The 11,414-nt window shown below is 55.4% G+C and overlaps 1 protein-coding gene across 1 annotated transcript in view; it reads left to right on the plus strand.

Annotated features, from left to right (window-relative positions):
* Nucleotides 1-3,387, plus strand: part of ACACB (acetyl-CoA carboxylase beta) — a 109,107-nt gene extending 105,720 nt beyond the window's left edge. The window contains exons 50-53 of the mRNA XM_047828207.1: nucleotides 115-269; nucleotides 897-1,067; nucleotides 1,173-1,309; nucleotides 1,965-3,387. Coding sequence (XP_047684163.1) covers nucleotides 115-269; nucleotides 897-1,067; nucleotides 1,173-1,309; nucleotides 1,965-2,091 — 590 coding nt within the window. The 3' untranslated portion in view covers nucleotides 2,092-3,387. The remainder of the gene's footprint in view (nucleotides 1-114; nucleotides 270-896; nucleotides 1,068-1,172; nucleotides 1,310-1,964) is intronic.
* Nucleotides 3,388-11,414: the final 8,027 nt, after the last annotated feature.

Below are 11,414 nucleotides of genomic sequence, written 5' to 3' on the forward strand. Positions count from 1 at the left end.
TCTCGCCATGGTAAGCACACTTCTGAGACCGTGCGAGCAGCTTGGTTTGGGGGCAGCTTCCGAATCAGAGTGCAGGCCTGTCCTGCAAACCCTGGTTTGTGCCCTTGCCCACAGGAGTGTCCGAGCTCTCCGATAAGGACCGCAAGGACCTGGAGGGCCAGCTGAAGGCCCGGGAGGACCTGCTCCTGCCCATCTACCACCAGGTGGCGGTGCTGTTCGCCGACCTCCACGACAGGGCCCAAGGCTTGCTGGAGAAGGGTGTCGTCTCTGTAAGAGCCTGCAGCTGTGGGAGCCCCACATGAATGCCCCATCCTAAGGTCACCTGGTTTCCAACCGGAGCAGATCTGGGCTCCAAAGCTACATGTTAGAAACACTTGGGGAGCAATAAAAAAAAAAAATCCCAGTGCCCAGGTGGCTCTTCGGACCAATTAAATCAGAGTATCAGGGGGTGGGAGCCCCGTATAAGTATGGCTGCAAATCCCCAAGCGATTCCAACAGGCAGCAAGGTTTGGGAACCACCAGTCTGACCTCCATGGGTGTCTCTGACCACGGGCCAGACTTGGGAAGGATTGTTGCCGCCCAGCACTGGCCTTCACCAGCCCCACCCCATCGCTCGGCCCCTAAGAAGATACCCTACACTCACCTACCACCCCTGTGTGTGGGGCTCCCTCCCAGCCAGCCAGCCTAAGCCTCTCCGTGCCTCTGGGAAGCCCGAGTAGAGTCCCGGTGAAATCTTGGCCCCGCCAACCCCCCGCCCCGAGCCTCAGCTGCCCCGCCTGTAAAACGGGAGTGATCACCGAGCTTGCACCTAGCCCAGGGCCCCGCCCTGGGCAGCACCCTGCATCTCTGCCCGCCCCTGCCCCTTCAGAGGGCTCAGGCCTGGGGCTTGTCCGCAGGAAATCGTGGAGTGGAAGACCTCACGCGCCTTCCTGTACTGGCGTCTGCGCCGCCTCCTGCTGGAGGACCAGGTCAAGCAGGAGATCCTGCAGGCCAGCAGTGAGCTGAGCCACGTGCACATCCAGTCCATGCTGCGTCGGTGGTTCGTGGAGACGGAGGGGGCCGTCAAGGTGGGCCTGGGCGGAGACAGGACGGGTGGGTGGGTCGGTGCGTGCCTCCCGGGGCTAGCCTGCTCAGGGGTCCCTCTCTGAGGCTGCCTGTCCCCTTGCCCCCAGGCCTACCTGTGGGATAACAACCAGATGGTGGTAAAGTGGCTGGAACAGCACTGGCAGGGCGGGGGCGGCCTGCGTTCCACCATCCGCGAGAACATCAAGTGTTTGAAGCGCGACTCCGTCCTCAAGACCATCAGACGGTAAGTGGCCACCCCGCCCACCCGCCCATGCCTTGGACTTCTTGGCGAGCGCCGGATTTACCGCCAGCCGCCTGACCCCAGAGTGCCAGCTTGACTCCATGACGCTGCATGGTCCCCGGGCCTACGGCTCAGCCTCGCGTGCGAGGTCCATGGCTCGGGGGCTGTATTCCTTGCTGGAATATAGAGGACAGCTGGTCCAAGGTCACGGCTAGAGCACATCTGGGAGAGTCCACGTTCTTAACTGCTAGGCCGTAGGCTGCTGGCTCCCAATGGTGCCAGCCTTTCCAAAGGATTTGCTCACCCCATTCCCATGGGGTCCCCTGTGAGATGGGTCATCGATCATGTGGGACCCCATTTAGGGAATGAAGCTGAAATTTAGGGGAAATACTGGGTCTCCAGTCACACAGCTAGTGACTGACAGGGTCCACTGTCCTTCCAAGTGTTCTGACCCCCAGAATTCCCTCCTGCCGTATAGGACCACACCCCCCCCCCTCCTGCCACGGTGACCGCGGCACAAAGAGACTTGGGAGCCCTGGGTTGTCACCCACCCAGGAACATGGCATGGCCCTGCACAGGAATTCTTAGCGACCGCCCTAGGACCCCCTGACCTAAGTGGCAGGAATGACCCCTGCCCTTTTCTCCCCTCCCCCTGCAGCCTGGTTCAAGACAACCCTGACGTGGCCGTGGACTGCATCGTGTACCTGAGCCAGCACATTAGCTCAGCAGAGCGGGCCGAAGTCATTCACCTCCTGTCCACCATGGACAGCCCAGCCTCCACCTGACCCCGGCCCACCCGGCCGCTTTCAGGACCACGGGCAAAAGAAACCACGCTGACCCGCCTACCGCAGGCCTCATCAGGACCGTGGGGGTTTGCTTTTTAAAAAGAAAAAAGCAAAAAAAATAAAACCCTCAAAACCCCCAAACCCCCCAAACCCTAGGCATCTCTGCAGGGCTGCTGGCCTCCCACTCACTCCTGTCCCAATAAAAAGCTCAGGAGAGCCCCTTCCGAGCAGAAATAGCTTCCTCTCCATCACTGGGAAGTTGGCTCTGGTGTCTCTTGAGACATCCTTTTTTTTTTTTTTTTTTTTTTTTTTTTGCCGCATCCCTGAATCACATTGAACCCAAACCCCCCCATTTCCTTTTGCTTTCCAGTGCCTGGTGTGCGGGCTCCAGGTGTTCTCTTGGGCTCGTTTTATATCAGATCACAGAATCTTTGTATTTTTCTACTCTGAGACCAACTCCTGATTGTAAGCGTCTTACGTAGTTCGGCAAAGTAGGCCGAGGAAGGAAGCGCAGACACAGCCTGGTTTTTGTCATGATGCTTATTCCGGAAACTGTCAAGTCACCTGGGAAAGGGCATGAATGGTTTTTTAAGAGACTAAAACGGTAGGTCGTTCCCCCACGTGGCCCCTAGAGGGGCGCCAGGAACGTCTCGCTGGTAAGGCCGTGCTGATTCTGTTTTCGAAAGAGGGAAAGCAAATGGGCAGAACTGTTTGGCCGCACATTTCAGGACCTTTGAAGAAAGCTTCCGTGTGGCTCCCAGCCCTCCCAGCCGGCCCCTTCCCTGGGAGGAGGACAAGGACGGCCCCCCGGTCCCCTGCGTGCAGCCTCGTGGCCGGGTTGGGAACACGAAGGCAGAAGGCAGACGGTCACCGGGCTCACAGCCCAGCTGGCTCGTGAGTGTCACTGCGGGGATTGCCACTACTCACCTCGGAGGCCCCCTCTGCCGGCACCCCCTCACCTGGTGCCTTGATGTCTGGGCAGGGATCTGGCCCCAAGGGGCAGAGCTCTTGGTTTGCAAGGACTGGACCAGGAGGGCCACACCAATTTGCTCAGGGAGGCCCCTGCGACCTGCCCTCCAGCACTGGGTTCTGGAGGCCACAGGGCATCGGGGGCATGCTGTCCTCCCGGCCCCGTCCATCAGTTCTTGGGTGCCGGTGATGGGGACAGTTCCCCCCCCCCCCCCCCCCCCACTGCTGGGATGGGAAGTTTGTCTGAGGAACCTTGCCGGTTCAGAGACTGACGAGGCTGCCCAGGGGAAGCCCCCCACCAGCCCGGATGCTTCCACTGCCTGAGTGGAAAAAAAAAAACCCAGAGTTTGGCCATCAGCCAGTGACGGACCTGGCACATGAAGGTGTCATGGGGGCAGTGAGGGATGGGAGAAAGAGGGATTATGTCGTCCCATCCTGGGGCCGATTCGGGGAGGGCGTGGGACTCCACGCTGACTCAGGAACTGAATGTTTCCGTGTGTGGGAGGCTCCCTTGGTTTTGGAGGGAAAGGCAGTCCATAACGAGCTGCTCCCCAGGGGCAGTGGGTGGGGGATCCCGCCAGGAGATGTGTGGAATAAAGTGTTTTTTAAAGGAAGCACTTTGGCCTTGACTTATTACCTGGACCAGAAGAGGCAGGCCGCCTGCCTGGGTGATTGCCCTGGAGCTCACCGGCCTGCCCCATTGGCCGAGATCTTGTGCAAGCCCCCATCCCAGGAAGACAAAGCTCTGATGAGAGTTTGTCTCCCAGAAGTCAGACAGTTTGTGACAGTTTGTATCCCGGAAGTCACGGGCGGACTTGGTCTTTTCAGCTTGATTTCAAAAATGGCCGCGTGCTGCTGTCTGCCAGCTGATGGGGCGGAGTTCAGCACATTGGCAATCAGCTGATAGTACTTTCCCTGCTTCCGGGGACTCAGTGCAGCCCCCTCCAGGGAAGAGGGGAGGGACTGTGCCACTGAGTGTGGCCAGAGGCCTCGGTGGGCAGCTCGGGTCCAAACTGGATGCTCAGGGTGGTGACCTCATCCCATGTGACCCTCGAGAGCCTCTCAAGTGCATGCTACACTCTCTCCTCACTTTTATAGGCAAGAAAACTCCAGCTTAGAGAGAAGAGACGTGCCCAAGTTCACACAGCTGGTGAGGTGGGGGCCAGGCACCCAGGCTGACCCAGACCCGATCTTGCGAGGCCTTTTGCTGTCCCGTGAATCCTGAACCTTTGCAAAGGCTACGTCCTGGCACGTGAGGGCACCATCTACACCAGCCCCCCGCCTCACCCCAGCTGATCCAACCAACGTCCTCATTCGGATCCCCATCAAGACCCTGGCCCCTCCAGGGCCAGGCCTCGGCTGGGGACAAGCTACCCTCTCCCTTCACTGGAGTCTCTCCCTCCCTGGATCAGCAGATTCTGGAGCACCACGCACCCCCCCCCCAAACCACTTGAAGGAACCCCGTGTCCTTGGACGTACAGCTTGTCCACATCACGAAAGCAGGGTGCTACCAAACTGGCACCCCCTGCTTGGGTCATCCCAACCTCTGCCTCTTGCTTTGCCTCCCCCACCTCATTCTCCAAATCCAAAAGTCAGTTGGCCTTTTAACCCAAGGTCACTTTCCCCTGACACTTTATTATGAAAAATTTCCAAACACCAACAGGTCAACTTCGCTGTGGCAGACGCACAGCCATTCAGTGCTGGCTGCTATCACGGTCCTTTTCCTGTGCTTGTCCTGGTCCATCCATCTATCCGCCCCTCTCTCAACCTGTCAACCCATTCTCTTATTTGGACACATTTCAGAGTAAATGGCAGACATCTGTATACTTCTCTAGGGGGATATTTGTGTTTCCAAACACCGGGGTTTTTTTGTTGTTTTGTTTTACCTTTAAATCATGTCCTGAGCTCCTTTGCAGCCGAGAGTAGAGAGTTGAGAACAGAGCTGTGTTGAGGTGAGGTGGCCCATCGTGTGGCTGGTGAGGGGATCTCCAGCCTCACGGTGCCGGGTTCCGTCTGTGCCGAGCGTATCTTCGTCAACTATTTATTGAGCACGTACTATGTGTGAGGGGGCACAGCCGTGAGCAAGACAGCCCACTCCTGCCCTCGGGAGCTGTTTTTCCAGGGTCCCCAAAGCCGGAAATTGCAAAGGGTTAACCGTAGAGGATATTCATGGCCACAACTCGTCAAATGCCCAGGGTCTGTTGTCATTCTTTCGGAGATGGGTCCACCCTTCAGGGTCACTGTGATAGGAACTGAACAGAGAAGATCACCCACAAGACCGCAGCAAGGGTCCCCAGATGACCAGCAGGCACAGGAAAGGGTCCTGTGCACTCTGATAGCATGAGCAAACCTTCTGGGTTTTATCCATGCAGCTGATGGCCAGAGCCACGCCGAGGCTCTCTGCCAACAGTCTATCCCCAAAATGCCCCTTCACTGCTCCAAGTACCCGCTGGGATGAGTTCTCACTTAACCCCACATGGACTGGCGTGAGCCACACCCAGCCTGCACATCGTTCCTAGGGACTCTGTCATCACCAGCCACCAAGCCTGTCGGTTCACTGCCAGGTGAGCAGACTGTTTCTCCTGCCAGAAACCCTCTTCCGCTCCGGCCTTTGTCTGGCTGACTCCTACTCACCCCTCAAAACCCAACTCACATGGTGCTTCCTCCAGGCAGTTCTCCCTGACCATCTCCCCAGTGGGTTGGGAGACCATGGCTTGTGGTCCTGCAGCCTCTGGGCTGCTCCTTTTGTGTGATTTGTATCTATCTATCTATCTATCTATCATCTATCTGAAACATGGATTTGAAAATGAAATACATACCTAGAAATCCCTAAATTCCTCTGGCTACTGAGCTGAGGAGGGATGCTGGAGAGCCGTCTTTTTAAAACATTTTTTTTTAACGTTTTATTTATTTTTGAGACAGAGACAGAGCGTGAACGGGGGAGGGGCAGAGAGAGAGGGAGACACAGAATTGGAAGCAGGCTCCAGGCTCTGAGCCATCAGCCCAGAGCCCGACGTGGGGCTCGAACTCACGGACCGCGAGATCGTGACCTGAGCTGAAGTCGGACGCTTAACCGACTGAGCCACTCAGGTGCCCTGAGAGCCGTCTTATTGGCAGAGGGTGGCCCCTTCTGGAAGGTGAGGGAAAAGGCCGCTTTCCCCTGATGATCTGTATCTTGTGATACTCTGACCCTTGTATATCTCTGAGCAGCTTCATGTACAGGAAACACAGGCCAGTAGCCTAGGATTTCTCATTCTTCATTTTTTTTTACCATTTACCATTTTTGGTAAAATATACATCACCTCAAAATTTACTATTTTAGCCGTTTTAACCGTCTTTGAAATGTACAGCCCGGCGGCATTACGTGCAGTCACGCTGTTGGGCAAATCAGCACCACCGTCCGTCTCTACAGCATTATCACCTCAAACGGAGACTCCTTACCCCTCAAACACCCCCGTTTCCCCCTCCCTCCAGCTCTGGCAACCACCAGCTGCTTTCTGTCTGTATGCATTTGCCTACTCGAGGTCCCTCATACAAGTGGAAGCATCCAGTGCTGGTCTTTTTGCGTCTGGCTTCTTTCACTCAGCACCACGTCCGCAAGGTTTCATCCATGTTGTAGCAGGTGTCAGAACTCCCTTCTTTTTAAGGCCGGATAACATTCCATTGAAAAAAAAAAAAAAAATATATATATATATATATATATATATATATATATATATATCACAAAATACCACAGGCTGGGGAGGGGGGTGTGGAGCTTATAAATAACGGAAATTCATTGCTTACAGTTCTACGGGCTGGAAGTCCAAGATCAGGGTGACACCATGCCTCTTCTGGGGCGCAAACTTCTCTGTGTCCTCACGTGGCAGAAGGGGCAGGGACATCTTTGGGCTTCTCGTAAGAGCATTAATCCCATTCTTGAAGAGGCCACCCTCATGATCTACATCCGTCCGAGAGGCCCCCACCTGCTGATGCCATCGTATCTGCGTTAGGATTTCAGCATACGCATGGCGGGGAGGGGGCCGCGGCACACAGCCTTTCAGACCGTGGCACCCACGTTCCGCTTATCCACTCCTCCGTCCGTGGTCACTTCTGTTGCTCCCACCTTTTGGCTTTCGTGAATAGCGCCGCCATGAGCGTGGGTGTGCAGATACGTCTTCGAGTCCGCCCTTCCGGGTCCTTGCGGAGCGCATGCCCACACGTGGAATTGCTGGACCAGACGGCAGTTCTGTGCTGCACTTTGTGAGAAAACGCCAGACCGCTTCCCGTTGGGGCTACGCCCTTTTACATTCCCACCGACAGCGCGCCCGGGATCTGGTTTCCCCATAACCTCGCCGACACTCGAAATGGCTTTTTTTGTTCGTTTTCACGGGAGCGATCCTTCCGGATCAAGCCTGGAAGTAATTGTCTACTCAAGGCATTGGACTTTTTCGCCTGCGTCGCTCAAACACGGTGGCGGGGAAACGCAGCCTAGCGTGCGCCTTTAAGTTTTCCATTCTTGTGCCTCCTGCTTCCCCCGCCCACCCAGCGGCTCCTGCCCCGGCTGCCAGGCCTCCCTTCCTTCCGCCAGTTTGGTCTTCGGCTGCTACCCCTGCCCTGGAGGTGGGGGTGCTGCGACCCCCCCAGGGGTGGAAACACCGGCCTCGCTCATCTCATCGTCTACTTCTGTCCGTTTCCTTCATCCCTTTCCCTGAACCTGCACCAGCTGAGCCTTGGGGAGCAAATGCTAGGTGAGGCGGTGAGGCGCCAGGGCCGTGCAAAGGGCCGGGAGAGTAACCCCGGCAAGCGACGGGCCAGCTGAGCCCTCCGAGATGGACGATAGGCTTTGGGGAAGCTGAGCGCCATTGGAATCCCATCTCCACTCCTTCCTGATCACAGGTAAGCGGCTCAGCCACTCTGAGCCTCAGTTTTGTCTTCTGTAAAATGGGATGTTTGTTTCCCGTGGCGGCTGTGACACTTACGCAACCTTAGTGGCTTAAAAACAACACAAACTTGTCATCTTACGGTTCTGGAGCTCAGAAGTCTGTAATGGGTCTCACTGGGTTAGAATCGGTGCTGCTAAGCCTGTGGTTCCTTTTTTTTTTTTTTTTTTTTAAGTTTATTTATTTATTTTGAGAGTGCACATACGAGTGGGGAGGGGTGGAGAGAGAAAGAATCCTAAGCGGGCTCTACACTGTCAGTGCAGAGCCTGACATGGGGCTCGAACTGTGAGATGATGACCCCAGTCGAAATCAAGAGTCAGACGCTTGACCGACTGAGCCACCCAGGCGCCCCCTGCCTGTGGTCCTTTTGGAATCTCTAAGGGAAAGTCTGTTTTCTGGTGTTTTCCAGCATCTAGAGGCCCCATTCCATTTTCACCGCCAGCAAGGTTACATCTCCAGGGCTGACACCAACTCTCCTGCCTCCCTCTTTTACTTAGAAGGATCCTGTGATGACCACAGGGTTTCCCTAGATAATCCGGGATACTCTCCCTCATTTAAGACAGCTGCTTGAATTAACTCATTAATGCAGCCTTAATTCCATCTGCTCCCTTCATTCTCCTTGCTGTAACCGAACAAAGTCGCAGGATTAGGACGTGGCCACCATTGGGAGCCAGTATTCTGCCTCCCACAGGTGATGACAGCTGTGCCCCATGGAGAACGGGATGAACGAAATAAGCCATGTGGCAGTGCATGTAGCATGTCACCCCGTGTCATTACTATTTTTGTTGTTAGAATGTGGACGATTTCTCCTGGAGGGAGAAGAGGAAAGCTGCATGATCGTGAGCTGAGCCTTAGTGTTCTCACCTGGGAAATGGGACCATCTCCTGACTCTGAGGGTGGTTGTGCCATCTCGAGGAGATGGTTCCTGGCTGTTTAGCTCGTGCAGAGTATACAGCTGGTGCTCACATCGATGAGTATTTTCCTCCTGAGTTGACCAGCTGCAGAGAGAACCTTAGAGAAGCCTCATTCCTCAGGTCTCTCCTTCACGCTTCGTCCTTGTGTCAGCACGGCCCCTGCACAGGTGGGGCTTGGGTTGTGACTGGGGTTCTTTGCCTAGAGCTTGTGACCTTATGATCTTGGCATTCTTGCCTTGATTCTGTGCATACCTGCCCCAAGTGCCCATAGTAAGGAATAGGTGTCAGACCCAAGGCTCCTTAGCCCTCTCCCCGTGGTGACCCACCTGCTCAGGCTGTACCCTCCAGTGTGGCGGCCCTGTCCTGTAGCTTCTACAAAGTCCCCAGGTGATGTCGATCGGCTGTGACATGTGACGTGGCCAGTGTCATTCTGCCCCCAACCAATCACTGGGGGCGGTGGGGGCAGTGATGTTCTCATTGGCCAGGCTGGGGTCACAGGGCCACCCCCGGGGGCACCCTCTCCCTGTCACCTGCCTGGTTTCCACTAAGGTAGGCCCAATCCCCACTTCCCCATCATCCTCCTACCCTTCCTTTCCTGCGAATTGTTGCCTCTGTGTGAACCGGTCTCCCCAGTGAGGCTGCAGGCCACTCCCTGGGAGGGCTTAAGACTTAGACGCCTAATTCATACGCCCTTTTGCTGTTATCTTGGATGGCAGGACATTCCTTTGTTCCCCTGAGCCTCAGTTTCTTCATCTGCAAAATGGGTACAGTAACTACGGCATGCCTGGTAGGGTTGTCACGAGGCTAGAAGGAGCTGATCGATAGGAGTGACCAGCACAGGGCCCGGTGCTCAAAAGGTTGTGTCTCCTCGCCCTTGAGGCCTTCTCTGACCCCAGCTATGCACCAGAGGCAGCGCCTCTGAGCTCTAGCTCTGGAATCTGACGCACACAGACCCAGTCCTGCCTCTTCAGCTCACGTGAGCCTCCGCCTTCTGAGCAAAAAACGGGCTTCACATCCCCGCCGGAGATAATGCCTGTCGAGAGCCTGGCACTGAGGGACCGTAAATGATGGCCACGCTGATTTTACCGATGAAGGGCCAACTCCCCCCAGTTTCTGGGGCAACGGGAACCTGGCATCAGAGGCCTGGCTTCGGTGTTGCCTCTCTGGGCCTCAGTTTCCCCATCTGTAAATGGGGCCTCACCCGTGAGGGTTGTGACAAACGGTGTTTTTGTCCTTCACCTCCCCCCTCCCCCATCTTCCCCCAAGCCACGGGGCTGCCGTTCAGCCTTTATTGACAGAAGACATTTATTCGTCACTACTCTTACAGAGTCTTGGTGTTGCCTGAACGCGGGGTCTTTGTTGACAATGACTCAAACATCTTAACTTATCGGGGGGGCACATCACACAAAGCAGCTGAGAGGTCCTGCTCAGACGCACAGCACCGGGCTGTGTCGAAAGACGGTGGCTGCTTGGCAGAAAGTTCCGGAACCAGGTAGGAAGTACTTAAAGGTGGCCCTTCAAGACAAGTCTAAACCCTGAACCCTCCAGGTGGCTGGCTGATGAAAATTCTGGCTCTTGGGTTTGGGAACTCGCAGACACAGGAGCCAAACATCCAGCTGGGCAAGAGAGGGCAGTGCCACAAGCCAGTCTAGCAGATTCTTGGCATCACCTTAGCTGGAAGATCCCGAGTTACCTTCTCTTTTCCCCACCCCCCTCTCCTGTCCCTCCTCCAACCCACCGTCTGCAGAATCCACCACTTGCAAAAATCAGTAGTTGACAAAAAGAAAAAAAACAAAAACAAACATAAAACAGTCACAGGGCAATGAACAAACAGGTGCCAATAAATACTCTGCATTATAGCTTTGCTGGCCCCCACTCGCTGCATGGGTCAAGTTTTACATGGTTCAGTTTGCTTGCCCTCCATCAGGAGTGTCTTTAATTCCAGCACAGAACGCCCCTGCCATTCTTCCCATCCCCCTCCCGATTTGCCCTTAGAAAGCCCCCCAGCCCCAAACTGTGTATGGCACCTCCCCTCTTAGGAGCACGTGGGAAGAGATCTGGACCATGCCTGAGCAGTTAGAAAGTCATCCGGTCTCTGGGGCGCCTGGGTGGCTCAGTCGGTTAAGCCTCTGACTTCAGCTCAGGTCATGATCTTATGGTTCATGAGTTTGAGCCCCGCACGGGGCTCTGTGCTGACAGCTCCGAGCCTGGAGCCTGCTTCGGATTCTGTGTCTTCCTCTCTCTTTGCCCCTCCCCTGCTCGCACTCTGTCTCTCTCTCTCAAAAATAAATAAACGTTAAAAAAAAAAAAAAAAAGTATCTGGAACCTAATTTAGAAAAAGTGGATGTCTCATAGTGTCAAAAGTGCTTTCTGTTCTAAAAAGCAGCCCAGGGCTGCAAAGGGGTTAAGAGCCAGTTGGCGTCACGATTCACCGGTAATTCGGGAGTTAAGGTTGCCAGGATGCAGAGAGAGGTACCGGGGACTCTCATTCCAGAGGCCAGGGGCTGGGTTCCGAGAG

Source organism: Prionailurus viverrinus, chromosome D3, assembly GCF_022837055.1.
Source record: "Prionailurus viverrinus isolate Anna chromosome D3, UM_Priviv_1.0, whole genome shotgun sequence".
Lineage (NCBI taxonomy): Eukaryota > Metazoa > Chordata > Mammalia > Carnivora > Felidae > Prionailurus > Prionailurus viverrinus.